Below are 13,896 nucleotides of genomic sequence, written 5' to 3' on the forward strand. Positions count from 1 at the left end.
AAAGTGCAAGGACCCTAAGTACAAATTGGAACTAAAGTGCCTGTCTCAATTAGGGACAGTGTTGGACTGATTGATGTGAGAACTGATTTATTAGGAGATGCTGCTCTGGGATGTAACTAAACACATTAGCCTAGAGGAGAGTAATTTACTGTCCATCTTGTACTTGATGCAGACACTGAATGTCCTGTGACCAAAAGTGTTATATTTGCCGTAAAGTTGTTGTTCAATGGACATACAAAAAGCAAGGCAGTGGGGTGGGTGTTAAATCCAGTATTCGTATGTTGAGGAAAGAATGAGTCTGAGGCCAGCCTGTACCTTAAGACAGATTTGTTTCCAAACCTGCAGAGTAAAGATGCAGACTCTTCCAATTTCACCCCACACCAGTGTGAACACCTTTTTATATGCTTGTAATGAAGCCCTAATACTTCCCCAATTGGGGACAACTGCTGTTGATTACCAATTTGAAGCATGTACTCGATTGCAGCATAATTTCAACATTAACAGGGTGGGGTGGGGGCAGATTTGGGTAACTTAATACAAGAACAAATCTTAAGAGCATTATAATGTGAAGTGAGATTGCTGCCTTAAAATCAGTGCATATATTTATTTTATAGTTATGTACTAACCAGTTGGCAGGGAAAAGTTTTGTTCTAGTCTCACTTTTCACCAGAGGTAGGTATCATGTGGAGACTGGATAAGCAACTCAATGCAATTGATGTATGATGGTATTCATACTGAAATGTTAAAAAATTGTGATGACTGCATTACATTTAGTAACTAGATGTTATGCAAGAGATGTGTTTGAGGTTTTTTACTTCAGATGAATTTCTGGAGTATGTATGTGATTTGTGCATGTAGACCACTGGCCATTGCTGTTCACCAGAGTCCCTGCAAGTTCCGTAACTTAATCTGGAGGTGAATAGCAGAGGTTAATGGTGTGAATGCACAAAAGGTGCCCTTCTAAAATCTGACAAGGGGAAAAAATGTAAATATTTTTATAACTAATATTGCTGGGAAGATAAATAGCTTTTAAGTACAGTTTGCAAATATTAAATGCGTACTGTTGAGCAACTTTAATTTGAGATGTTTAAGCTAACTGACCAGGTGATAATGCAGGTATTACTTGATACAAATTCTATAAATGTCATTTAAAAGCTGGTAGATAAGGAAATGCTTGTTTAAAAAAAGCTGCTTCACATTTGAAGAAAGACATACTTACAATTAGAGGTTTTACATGTTCTTCTTTTGACATTTAAGGAAAAATTGAACAAGCTATTTTCTTTCTCCATCCAGCTCCTTGCTTCTGTGTGTGCTGCTGCTGTATTGAGGAGACATTTAATGGTGTGGAAGATCTTTGCACCAAAGTATGTTGTGCGTCAATAGTCAGTAATTAACTAACAGCAATCAGGTAGCCTAGGACTTAAATTACACGACTTAATGGGAATTGATTTATTTTTACGAGCAATATTGATTTCACTACTCATGCATTAGAAGGTACAGTACTAAAAAGTCTGGGGCGATATGACATTGTTTTATTACTGAACAAAATCAAGAATTAAGGTGATGTAATTTTTTCACCGTGTAAACAATGAAATAGCTTCATATTATAATGAAATAGTGCAAAGTTTGGCTGCCTGTGTGCGAGTGCATCACATGGAACTATTTTTACAAAAAGTGAGAAATTTGTGTATAAATCCAGCACCATTTTTTCATAAATTTTAAGGACAGGCCAAAATAAATTAATAAGTTTTACACTTATTAATGAGATTCTATTTAGTTTTTTCAGTGGGGATATATTTTTGAATCTAGTTACTTCAGTCACATGAGGGACAATCAAACTAAAGAAAAAACTGGATATTTTATGCAACTTATTACATTTTTCCTGTTGTGATTCTGACATAATTGTTTTATTAGTGCTATAATTAGTTTAGATAAGCTACTAGGATTGGTAATTGTATTTTTAAAAAGGCTGTGCTTTGTTAGAAATTGAAATTGTGTAGGTTTTTAATGGTGTACATTCTCACCTTTGTATCAGCATGGTTGCAAAATTGCCTCAAATTGGCTGTGTAATCTGTTTTTAGACAAAATGTGAATTTGCATAACCAGTGATGTACATTTTATTATAACTGTTAGAGATTAGGTCAACAGTGAACTGGTGGCTTCACCTTGAAAAGTGATGTGGACAATTTACTGAAAGCATAAGAACCTAACAGCATGAGAAAATTCTTGTAATATAATCTGTTAAAATTCAGATCACTCTTTGAGCACTTTCCCCAAAATATTATTCAGTGTATGTGTAATATATTCTGGAAAGGCAGTGGTAATGTCACTGGATTAGTAATACAGGGACCCAGGCGTAATGCTGAGGGGGTATGGATTCAAATCCCACCATGGCATCTAATGGAATTTGAATTCAATTAATTAAATCTGGAATTGAAAGCTAGCCTTAGTAATGGTGCCATGAAATTATCATCAGTTGTTGTAAAAACCCAGGTTCACCAGTGTCCTTACTGATCTGGCCTACATCTGACTTGAGATTCACAGTAGGGTGACTGTCCTCTGAAATGGCTTAGCAAGGCACTCCTGGAATTCCCTTCCTAACAGCACTGTGAGTGTACCCACACCACATGGACTGCAGCGGTTCAAGGAGGCAGCTCACTGCCACCTTCTCAAGGGATGTGCAATAAATGCTGGCGCAGCAGCAAAGCCCGCTTCCCATGAATGAATAAAAACAACTCAGTTCAAGGCAAATTAGGGATGGGCAACAAATGTTGGCCATGCCAGTGACGCCCATAAACTGTCAAAAAAATTTATAAATAAAACCGGCTCTAGTAACTTTCCATTGCTTAACCAGCCAGGACAACACTATCATTTTGAGCATTAACTTGCAGGGTTATCTGGATCTGTATGGGATGATTGCTTGCCCTAAGTGACAGATGTAATCTATCTTGGGCTAACTGTTAGCCATCTGAATGGAAACTGGCACTTCTTTTGATTCCATCACCAATGTTGATGCTAGCCTTAGATTAGTTAGTCACAAGTTTTGGCCTTGAGGCTCTCTTCAAGGTCAGACAGACTGCCAGTTTCTGCTCAGATTATTGGTATGCTGGTTAATTAATCAAAGAAGGTCTGTCCCAGTTGGAATACTGGGCCTTATGAGGCTGCTTTTGGACTTGCATCATTTAAAATTGTTCCCCTTAAATAGATTAGTGAAATATTTTTCTTTGTGATTTGTTTTTTGTGATATAGTGTTATCACTTTATATACAAACATGAACGCTGAAAGGGTATATTTTCTAGAATGTGAAACTATCCTGCTTAGCTCAGGGGTTGCCCACGAATTTCTTTCTTCCTCCCTCTTCTACATTTTACAATTGTGAAATGCTGGAAAATCATCTCTTGGAGGTGGGTGAAGTGGTTTCAGAGATATAGGGTAAAATTTTTCGCTCAGCGGGCGGGCACACACTTGAGCATAAAATGACGAGTGATGATGTCGGCGAGTGTCCTGATGTCATTGCACACTCACGTGATATTTTGGTCGATGGGCGTGCGCCGGAATCGGCAGTGTGCTCGCTGACAATTAAAAAGCTTATTGAGGCCATTAAAAAGTTAATTAAAATAAATTTTCACTGCCCGTCCAACCTTAAGGTTGGCGGGCAGGCAAAAGCACCAAGCGGCCTTTGCACTTTTTTAGAAACCTCATCCACTGGCTTTTAATCCACGAGGTTTCCAAAAGCAAATAAAATAATAACTTTAATTTTTCATTAATAACATGTCCCCTCATGTGACTCTGTCACATAAGCAGGGACATGTTTCAGTACATTTTTATTTTTAAAAATTTTTTTCATACATCTTCAACTCCCTGAAGCAGCTCTCTATCTCAGGGAGATTACGTAGCGCACATGCGCGAAGTTTGCACTCACCCCATTCCTATTCCTCCCCCTGCCTGCACAGGCAGCGCTGAGCACTGCCACTCGTGTTTGACGCTGGGCGGGCCTTAATTGGCTCTCCAGCGTGAAATTGCCTTCTGGGCCCAATCACGGCGGTGGTTGGCTTCCCGAGCCTGCACGCCAAGGGAAAAATTCTGCCCATAGAAAATGTTTTAAGTGCCCTCTACATTTGTAGTAGCCCATACTAATATGAGGGTGCTGTGATATTAAATTATGATAATATTTGACTGCAATAAGCATACCATTTAAATACAAGCATGAGGCTTGCACAATACTCTTGCAACTGTGGCCCGCATAAATTGTGTCTCACCCTTCACTTTGTTATAATTCCCATATGCAGTGGTTAAAGTCAAGTATTCTCACTTCTACTTTCTGTGGTGATACAAGGATGCTGATCTTTTCTCAGGTTTATGATATTTTTCTTTCCTTTACCTTCCCAGGTTTCTATTTGAGGCTTTGGGCTTTGTTGTGACAACTATCTACCTTCTCATGACTTTTTGCTTCATGATGCGTGTGGATGTTGGTGTCAACAAGTGGTTTGAAGAACTCCTTTTGAAGCAGTCAAGATAGTTATTAACGCTACAACAGAAAAATTAGGGACTGCTGAAGATAATTAAAATGCACAGATTGCCAACCAAATTGCATACCAAGAGAAAATGATCGTTACCTTGCTGTACTGTATCTCTGGACATCAGAAGATGCTGCTGTAAAAGAAGCACAATTTACCTTAATGCCTTGTGTAACCAATAAACAAATGCTGAAGTTTTATTGTGCACACTAGTGAAAAAGAGGTTTAAATCACTGTGAATGAAAACTAGAACTTTTTGTCATTTCTTACAATTGACAAGTGATTACCTGCAAAATGCACTAGGTTGAAGTGTGCATTTAACACTGTACAGCTTAGTGTTAAGTTCTTAGCGCATCAGCACAAATGGTACCAGTACAAAAGCATGCAGTCTACTATTGTAATATAAAAGCAAAATACTGCAGATGCTGGAAATCTGAAATAAAAACAAAATGCTGGAAAAGCTCAGCAGGTCTAGCAGCATCTGTGAGGAGGGAAATAGAGTTAACATTTCGAGTCCTTATGACTCCTTCAGAGCTCTGAAGAAGAGTCATACAGACTCGAAACATTAACTCTGTTTCTCTCTCCGCAGGTGCTGCCAGACCTGAGTTTTACTCGCACTTTGTTTTTATTTCAGTCCACTATTGTGTTGGATCTTCTGCTTTTTTATGTGTAAAGTACTTCACTGTAAAAAAAAGACATTTTAAATTACAATCAATTGTATCACTTCTGTTTGTATATTTTGTAACTGTTGTCATTTTATTTAGTTATTTAAGAACTGTTCCCATCTTTTGAAATGGAAGGAGCTTACATTACTGTTGAAGTGTAGGTTTTTCTAGAGTGCCAAATTCTTATTGCCTTGAAGATCTAGTTACAAAACAAAAACAGTACAAAACTTTTAATTTGCGACTCTAAATTTTAATGTGATTATTCATGATGGCCCTGATTGTAAACCTGTTGGTGGAATTGCTCTGTCATCCTGCAGTCACTTTGTATGATTAAAAACAAGTGCGCACACGTATTTTGTAGAATCCTTGTAAGTTATGTACAAATTTCATCAGTTCAAATAAATCACATTCTGTGTAAATCAACTAGCAATAGATGCCTCAGTTTTTGAAATGTCGAAGTGGACCACAAAATCCTGGACAAATGAAGCAATTGATTTTTATATAGGGAGGCACTTTGCTTATGTAACAGTGAATAACTGAGGTATAAAAGAAAATAGAATATTCTTCCTAGAACGTGAAACTGGTATACAATGAAGGTTGTGTGATTTTGCATTGCTCTAATTTTAAAAGATAGGATATCTACTATAAACTTGGGTTTCAGTAATCTTAACCACTTCCTTAAGTTGTAATTGGCTCAGGAGCCCCACTCTGCCGTGGCAGTCTCTGCCGCATTTGCTGCAGCAAAAGACAGTAGGCCGAGCTTTCTGTTTCTGCTCACCTCTTCCAATGCCCATCCAAACAGTCAACTGCCAGAGCACACGGCCATTAGCGACTCTCTCCTAGTTGTCAATGTCTGCCAATATGCAGGTGTTCTGTAGGTCCAGCAGGTTTGACCCATGGCCATTTCACCGTATAGAAGGTCTTTGGGTATATTATGGATCTCAAATATAAACAGAGTGCCAATCAAGCGGGCTGCTTTGCCCTGGATGGTTTCAAGCTTCTTGAGTGTTGGAGCTGCACTGATCCAGGCAAGTATTCCATCACACTCCTGACTTTTTAAATTCATTCATGATATGTGGGCATCGCTGGCTAGCCCAGCATTTATTGCTCATCCCTAATTGCCCTTGTTCAGAGGGCATTGCTGTGTATCTGGAGTCACACGCAGGCTAGATGGCAGATTTCTAACCCTAAAGGGCATTAGTGAATGACAATCGTCAATGGATTTGCAGTCGTCATCAGACTTTTAATTCCAGATTTTTTATTGAATTCAAATTTCACCATCTGCTGTGGTGAGATTCAAACCCGGGTCCTCAGAGCATTACCCTGGGTGGCAGGAATATTAGTCCAGTGATGATACCACTATGCCACCGCCACTCAGGACTTGGGCTTTGTAGATAGTGGACAGGTTTTGGGGAGTCAGGAGGTGAGCTACTCGCCATAAGATTCCTAGTCTCTGACCTGTTCTTGGAACCACAGTATTTAAATGGCTCATTCAGTTTCAATGATAACCCCCAGGATGTTGATAGTGGGGGATTCAGTGATGGTAATGCCATTGAATGTCAAGAGGCAATGGTTAGATTCTTGGAGATAGTCATTGCCTGGCACTTGTGTGGCATGAATGTTACTTGCCACTTGTCAGCCCAAGCCTGGACATTGTCCAGGCCTTGCTGCATTTGGACATAGACTGCTTCAGTATCTGAGTCGTCGCGAATGGTGCTGAACATTGTGCAATCATCAGCAAACATCCCCACTTCTGACCTCATGATGGAAGGAAGGTCAATGATGAAGCATTTGAACGTGCTTGGGCTTATGACACTACCCTGAGGAACTCCTGCAGTGATGTCCTCGAACTGAGATGATTGACCTCCAACAACCACAAGTTGGTTGCAGTTGGTAAAACAGAGTTATTTTAAAAATCCCAGAGGGAAACTTTAAACAACTGAAATAACCGATAATTTTAAGTGTTATGTTTGAAATGCAACTCTAAACTCAGGAATCAGACCACTGGACTCGAGGTTTTACAATAAACTAAATGAAACATTTTATTAATTTACACAGGTTAAAATATATGTGCACATGGCTACAAATTACTACTATCATAACTTATAACAAACTCCCAAACTAATCTCCATTAAGGCAACAGCAACCCATAGACTTAACCAAACACCAGGCAGAGCATTTTTACCTTACCAATTCAAAATGAGGTTCTTTTCACTGTGGAGCCAGTTGGAGGCTTACAGCTGCCTTTTTATCTTACATTGCCTTTGCTCTGTACACCTGAAAACTACTGAAGCTATACTCACCAGCCCCATTGAATGTTAATTCTCATTGTATCAACAACTTCTTTGAACTTCACCTTTTAACAATGAAACCTCTTTCATAGTACCAATTTTATTAGTAATATAAACATATGGCTTGAAATCTGCTAGATAGGCGTCAGGTTTTCACCCCGCTTCTTGAATGCTCTATTCAAAAAAATGCAAATGCATGCTATCTCTCTTCCATATCAAAACTAGTACATGTCAAAGCAAAAAGCAAAAAACTGTGGATGCTGGAAATCCAAAACAAAAACAAAAATAAAAATACCTGGAAAAACTCAGCAGGTCTGACAGCATCTGCAGAGATGAATACAGTTAACGTTTTGAGTCCGTATGACTCTTCAACAGAACATATCAAAGCACCCAGACTAGCTGGCTTTAATCCAATTACAACATACCTGCAGACTAAACCTCCATTTTAAAAGAAAAATATTTTCCAAAATATTATATACATTAACAGCTTCATGACACAACTATCTTCCTTTGTGCTAGGTATGACTCCTACCAGCATAGAGTTTTCCCCCTGTTTCCCATTGGCTCAAATCCAATATGACTCTTCTAAACTGGAGAGCGGTAGGAGTGTAATGGGTTTTATGCCGTTGAAAAAGAGGGGAGGGGCAGGTAGAACAAAAGAGAAGGTCAGGGATAGGTTCGAGGGCAGGCTAGATTAAATGACAAAGATGTCATGTGTTTGGGTATACAATGAACATGGACGAGCCAGTGTAGACGTTGTTGTCTTAGCCATGAATGTATGCTGGTGGACACAGGTTTGGTGGTCTCTCAATTTGGTGTTCTTAGGTTGCTATTGTTTCACAGTCTGTTACTTAGCTTGGACTTAATAGGTGCAGTTTTTGCTCCCCTCACCCTGAGCTTGATGAGTTCAGGTGATTTAGCATCAGCACCTGGAGTTTTGCCCGTGACAAGTGAGTCAATAGCTTTGCTAAGTTCCTCCACTGTGGGTTTGATATCTAGCTCTTCCATGATAGACAGGTCTTGATGGTGTCTATAGTTTTTTTGGTGATAGTGTTTTCTCTAGAGTACAATGCAAGGAGTCTTCCACCCATCTCCCCAGTGGTTTACTGTGGTTGGTGATGACCCTCACTGCCTTTGTTTTCAATGGAGTTGTTTTCTTTGCTGATGGACCTGTAGCCTTTCTGACCACATAATGCATGCACCTGACATTGCCTTTGTCAACCAGTAGTCATTGGTGCACTGCCTTTGTAGTCTGTTGGTCTTTACGTTGAGCAGCTCTTAGTGCATTCAGAGTCTTCTCCCTCAGATCACTCTTGTAATTAATGAGCTTGGATCAAAGACCGTTTCCATCACAGCAATGTTAGCCTTGAAAGTCAGTGTATTTGTGCTCTTGCTTTTCATATTTTGAAAGTATATTATAAATTTTGAAGTATGTTCCACTCTGCATTCTCTGTGGGAATGCAGGAAAGTGCCTGTTCAAGTTGATTTTTATCTCAATAGACAGTAAGGTTGATATTGGTACGAGGACAGAATTTCTGCTTTGAATAAAGAATCTTCAAGGGCTGCATCCTAATCCTGGTGCAGAGCAGGGAGTGATCTGTATCATAGTCAGCGTAGTGGTAGCTGCGTATGTTGAGAATGTTGTTGAGAGAGACCTGAATAGTGATGATCAGGTCCAGCTGGTGCCAATTCCCTGATCTTGGATGTCTCCAGAACACCTTGTGGCATGGTTTGTTCTGAAAGAAAGTGTTAGCTACACAAAGCTTGTGGTAGCAACAAAGCTCAAGTAGACCCTGGTCAGAAGAATGGTCAGAAATTAATAACTTATTGATTACAAAGGATTACTTGAAAAAAGCTGCATTACCTTAAGGGTTTAATGTTACAGTGTATATTAAGTAGTTTCTCCTCCAGAAATCGATGAGATGACATGAATGCTGTTGATAATGGTGAGCAGCTGTTCATTTAGTGCAATTGTAGTGTTGACTTTTTTGTCTTGCAGATTTAATTTTGAATGACTAGCTTGTATTTGAAATTCCATACTATCAGTACTTTTTAATCAAATTTGAACCTAAAAGTTGAATACAGATTTTGTTTGCATTTACTTCTGGGAAATATGAAATTCTTGCATGATGATTTGGGTCTCAGTTCTTGTATGTTATTTACCTCTGTGTCGCACATTATCACTTTTGCAATTGAACACAAGTGGTTCACTGGAGCTTGGCTAGATGGCCTTTCTAGTCTGATTCTTCCACTTTCATGAAAATATATGGCCTTCATTTTCCCACCTACATTAATTTTTGTTCTACTCTGGTCTAACCACAATTGAAGGTATGTACTACATTAAACACCAAATTGTTTCCAAGTGACCAGGGCTCTGTAATTTTTACCACCTAATTGTACCCAGGAACATATTGATTACTTTTAAATTAAAAATTTACTAAACGCTGACTTTGGAATATTTATGTAAATGTTCATGCACTTATTTCGGTTAATGCCAACACGTTCTACCCCAGCTACAAATTGAACAAATGGAACTCAGCACAGCATTGATACAGTGATCTTTGCAGTAAACTAAAACAGCAAATGCTGGCAAAGCAAACAAAAACAGAAAATGTTGGAAATTCATAGCAATTTAATCAGCAACTGTGGAGAGTACCATATGAACACACATATGACTATACAAACTAGGAGCAGGAGTAGGCCACTTGGCCCTTCAAGCTTGCTCCACCATTCAATAAGATCATGGTTGATCTGATTGTAACCTCCCACCTACCCCCTGATAACTGTTCACCCTCTTGTTAACCAAGAATCGATCCAGCTCTGCCTTAAAAATATTCAAAGATCCTGCTTCCACCACCTTTTGAGGAAGGGAGTTCCAAAGATTCACGACCCTCTGAGAGAAAAAATTTCTCCTCATCTCTGCATTAGATGAGTGACCCCTTATTTTTAAACTGTGATCCCTAGTTCTAGATTCTCCCACCAAATGCTTCTTTATTCTTCCTGCCAAAATGGACAATTTCACATTTTCCTACATTATACTCTGCTGCTAGGCCATTGTCCACTCACTTAACCTATCAATGTCACTTTGTAGCCTCCTTACATCCTCTCCACATCCACTCTGTCAAGACCACTCAGGATCTTAAAGGTTTCGATTAAGTGACGTCTTACTCTTCTAAATTCCAGTGGATACAAGCCTAACCTGTCCGACCTTTCCTCATAAGACAGCCCACCCATTCTTGGTATTAGCTTAGTAAGCCTTCACTGATCTGCTTCTAATGCATTTACATCTTTCCTTAAATAAGGTGACCAATACTCTGTACACAGTACTTCAGATATGCTCTAACTAGTACCCTGTACAACTGAAGCATAACCTCCCTACTTTTATATTTAACTCCCCTCGCAATAAACAATAACATTCTATTAGCTTTCCTAATTACTTGTTGTACTTGCATACTAGCTTTTTGTGTTTCAAGCACTAGGACACAGAGATCCCTCTGAATCTCAGAGCTCTGCAATCTCTCACCATTTAAATAAGCTTATTTTTTACTCTTCATTTCAAAATGAACAATTTCACATTTGCCCACATTATACTCTGTTTGCCAGGTCTATGCCCATTCACTTAACCTATCTATGTCCCTTTGTAGCCTCCTTATGAGTTCATCTGTTTTGTTTCAAATGCTACACACATTTAGATACAGAGCCTTTCATTTTGTCCTTTTATTATTTTTGTAATGTCTTGCCTTATCTACTGATTTACTCTTAGATTTGCAATCTTTGTCCCTTTCTGTCACGTTCTGTTCATCATTTCCCATATTAGTACCTTTTTAATATGGGAATTAATAAACAGAACATGACAGGGAGGGACAGTTGTTGTAAGCTGGGCCTTTCAAATTGAAAGATGGAAAGAACATTTTATAGGAATTGAAAAAAAGGGAAAGGGTGGATCTTAGGATGAAGGCTGATGCAATATATTAAGAGTCAAAGCAATGAAAAGAAGCAGCAACCATTTAACATTTGAATAGCTATAGCAAGGAGAGGCACATCATAGAATAGATAGAATTGAATAGAAATTATAATACTGAACAAACCATCCTACCCAACTTGTCCATGTTGGTGTTTATTCTCCACACAAACTGGTCCTAATTCCAAGTATCTGTATCCATATATTTTTTCTCCTCTCTAAGATGTTTTGCCTGCCATCACTTACATTTAATATGTTTTGTTCTAGTTTTCATCCCTTTGTAATTTAAAACACCCCCGAATCAACCCAAAAAGTGACCCTGTGGGAAAGGTGAAAAATTGGGGAAACTAAAGCAGTATATGTGATTTCAAACTAAAACAGAAATAGAAAAGGAAAAAAAGGGAGATGCTGTGGCGGTACTGATTAGGGAAGACATTGTAGTGTTGGAAAGAGAGGATGTCCTTGAGGGGGCAGAAACAGAATTCTTTTGGTTAGAGTTGAGAAGCAAAAAGGGTATGATCATGCTACTGGGGGTAATGCTATAGGCCTCCAGTTAGTGAGGGAGAGATATAGAGGAGTAAATCTGCAGGAAAATCATATGAAGTGCAAGGATCATAGATTAGTGATATTGGGAGACTTTACTGCCCAAATATAAATTGGGATAATGTTAGACTAAAGGCTAAGGATGGGGAGGAATTTCTGATATGTGTTCTGGAGAACTTCTTTGATCAGCATATTCTCGGTCCAACTTGGTAAGAGGCAATGCTGAATCTGTGCTGGGAAATGAGGTTGACCAAATGTATGTGGAGGAACACATGGGTAAGAGTGATCATTGTATAACATAAACTAGATATACACACCTGGTACATGAATCACAAAAAGTTAGTATGCAGGTACAGCAAGTAATTAGGAAGGCAAATGGAAAGTTGGCGTTTATTGCAAGGGGAATTGAGTATAAAAGTAGGGAAGCATTGCTACAGCTGTGCAGTGAGACCGCATCTGGAGTACTGTGTGCAGTTTTAGTCGCCTTACTTAAGAAAGGATTGCATTAGAAACAGTTCAGAGAAGGTTCACTTGACTGATTCCTGGGATGAAGGGGTTAGCTTATGAGGAAATGTTGAACAGGTTGGGCTTACACCCATTGGAGTTTAGAAGAAAGAGAGGTGATTTTTTAATTCTTGCATGGGATGTGGACATTGCTGGCTAGGCCAGCATTTCTATTTCCCATCCCTAATTTCCCTTGAGAAGGTGGTGGTGAGCTGCTTTCTTGAACTGCTGTAGTCCATGTGGTGTAGGTACATCCACAGTGCTGTTAGGAAGGGAGTTCCAGGATTTTGACCCAGCGACAGTGAAGGAACGGTTGAGACATATAAGGTCCTGAGGGTACTTGACAGGGTTGATGCTGAGAGGCTGTTTCCCTTGTGAAGGAGTCTAGAACTAGAGACACATTTAAAAATTAGGGGATTCTCATTTAAGACTGAGATGAGGAGATTTTTTTTCTCAGCGGGTCGTTTGTCTGTGGAATTCCCTTCCCCAGAAAAAAGTGGAGGCTGGGTCATTGAATATAATTAAGGCTGAGTGAGATAGATTTTTGATCGACAAGGGAGTCAAGGGTTGTGGGAACAATCAGGAGGTGGAGTTGAGGCCACAATCAGATCAGCCATGATCTTATCAAATGGCGGAGCAGGCTTAAGGGGCTGAATGGCATTCTCCTGCTCCTAATTTTTGTGTTCTTGTGTATGTTAAGGTTAAGCAATGGGAAAGAGCAAGGAACAACCTAAAGTAGAACTTCTAGATTGGAAGCAGGTTAACTTCAATGGGATGAGTGGGGGTCTAGCCAGAGTAAAATGGAACCAAAGATTGACAGGAAATGCTGTAATGAAACAATGGTAACTTTCAAGGAGGAAGTATTTCAAAAGGTTAGGTATATTCCAACAAGAATGAAAGAGAGGGGATCCAAAGCCAGGATTCCTTGAATGACAAGGGAGACAGAGAATATGATGAAACAAAAAAAGATGCATATTTGGTGAATTCTTCACCTGAGAACCAGGCCAAATAAAAGAGGCTGAGAAGGTAAGTGGAGAGAAAAATAAGTCTGGTGAAGACAGAATATGAGAATAGAAAAGCAGTTAACATAAAAGAGAATTTAAACATCTTCTACTGGCGTGTAAATAATAAGTGGGTAGTAAAAGGTGGGATGAACGCTATTAAGGACAAAAAGGATGGTGTATGCTTAGAGGTGCAGGGCAAGGCTAGAATTTTTAAAATTCTTTCGTGGGATTTGAACATCGCTGGAAAGGCCAGCATTTGTTGCTCATCCCTAATTTTCCTTGAGAAGGTGGTGGTAATGAGCCACCTTCTTGAACCACTGCAGTTCATCTGGTGTGGGTACACCCACAGTACTATTAGGAAGGAAATGAGTACTTTGTATCAGTGTTTACTAAGGAATAGGATGCTGACAA

At 39.2% G+C, this 13,896-nt stretch overlaps 1 protein-coding gene across 4 annotated transcripts in view; it reads left to right on the forward strand.

The window, feature by feature from the left end:
• Window positions 1–5,605, forward strand: part of pigo (phosphatidylinositol glycan anchor biosynthesis, class O) — a 43,176-nt gene extending 37,571 nt beyond the window's left edge. For 2 of the 4 annotated variants that reach the window (XR_013577760.1, XM_078550456.1), the window contains exons 9-10: window positions 1,294–1,364; window positions 4,390–5,605. Coding sequence is in view for 2 of the 4 variants with exons in the window: in XM_078550456.1 (XP_078406582.1) it covers window positions 1,294–1,364; window positions 4,390–4,519 (201 nt within the window). In the remaining 2 variants the exon portion in view is untranslated. The remainder of the gene's footprint in view (window positions 1–1,293; window positions 1,365–4,389) is intronic. The other 2 variants (XR_013577762.1, XM_078550464.1) reach the window with 1 other exon arrangement.
• The last annotated feature ends 8,291 nt before the right edge of the window (window positions 5,606–13,896 follow it).

Source organism: Cetorhinus maximus, chromosome 1 (assembly GCF_964194155.1).
Source record: "Cetorhinus maximus chromosome 1, sCetMax3.hap1.1, whole genome shotgun sequence".
Classification (NCBI taxonomy): Eukaryota; Metazoa; Chordata; class Chondrichthyes; order Lamniformes; family Cetorhinidae; genus Cetorhinus; species Cetorhinus maximus.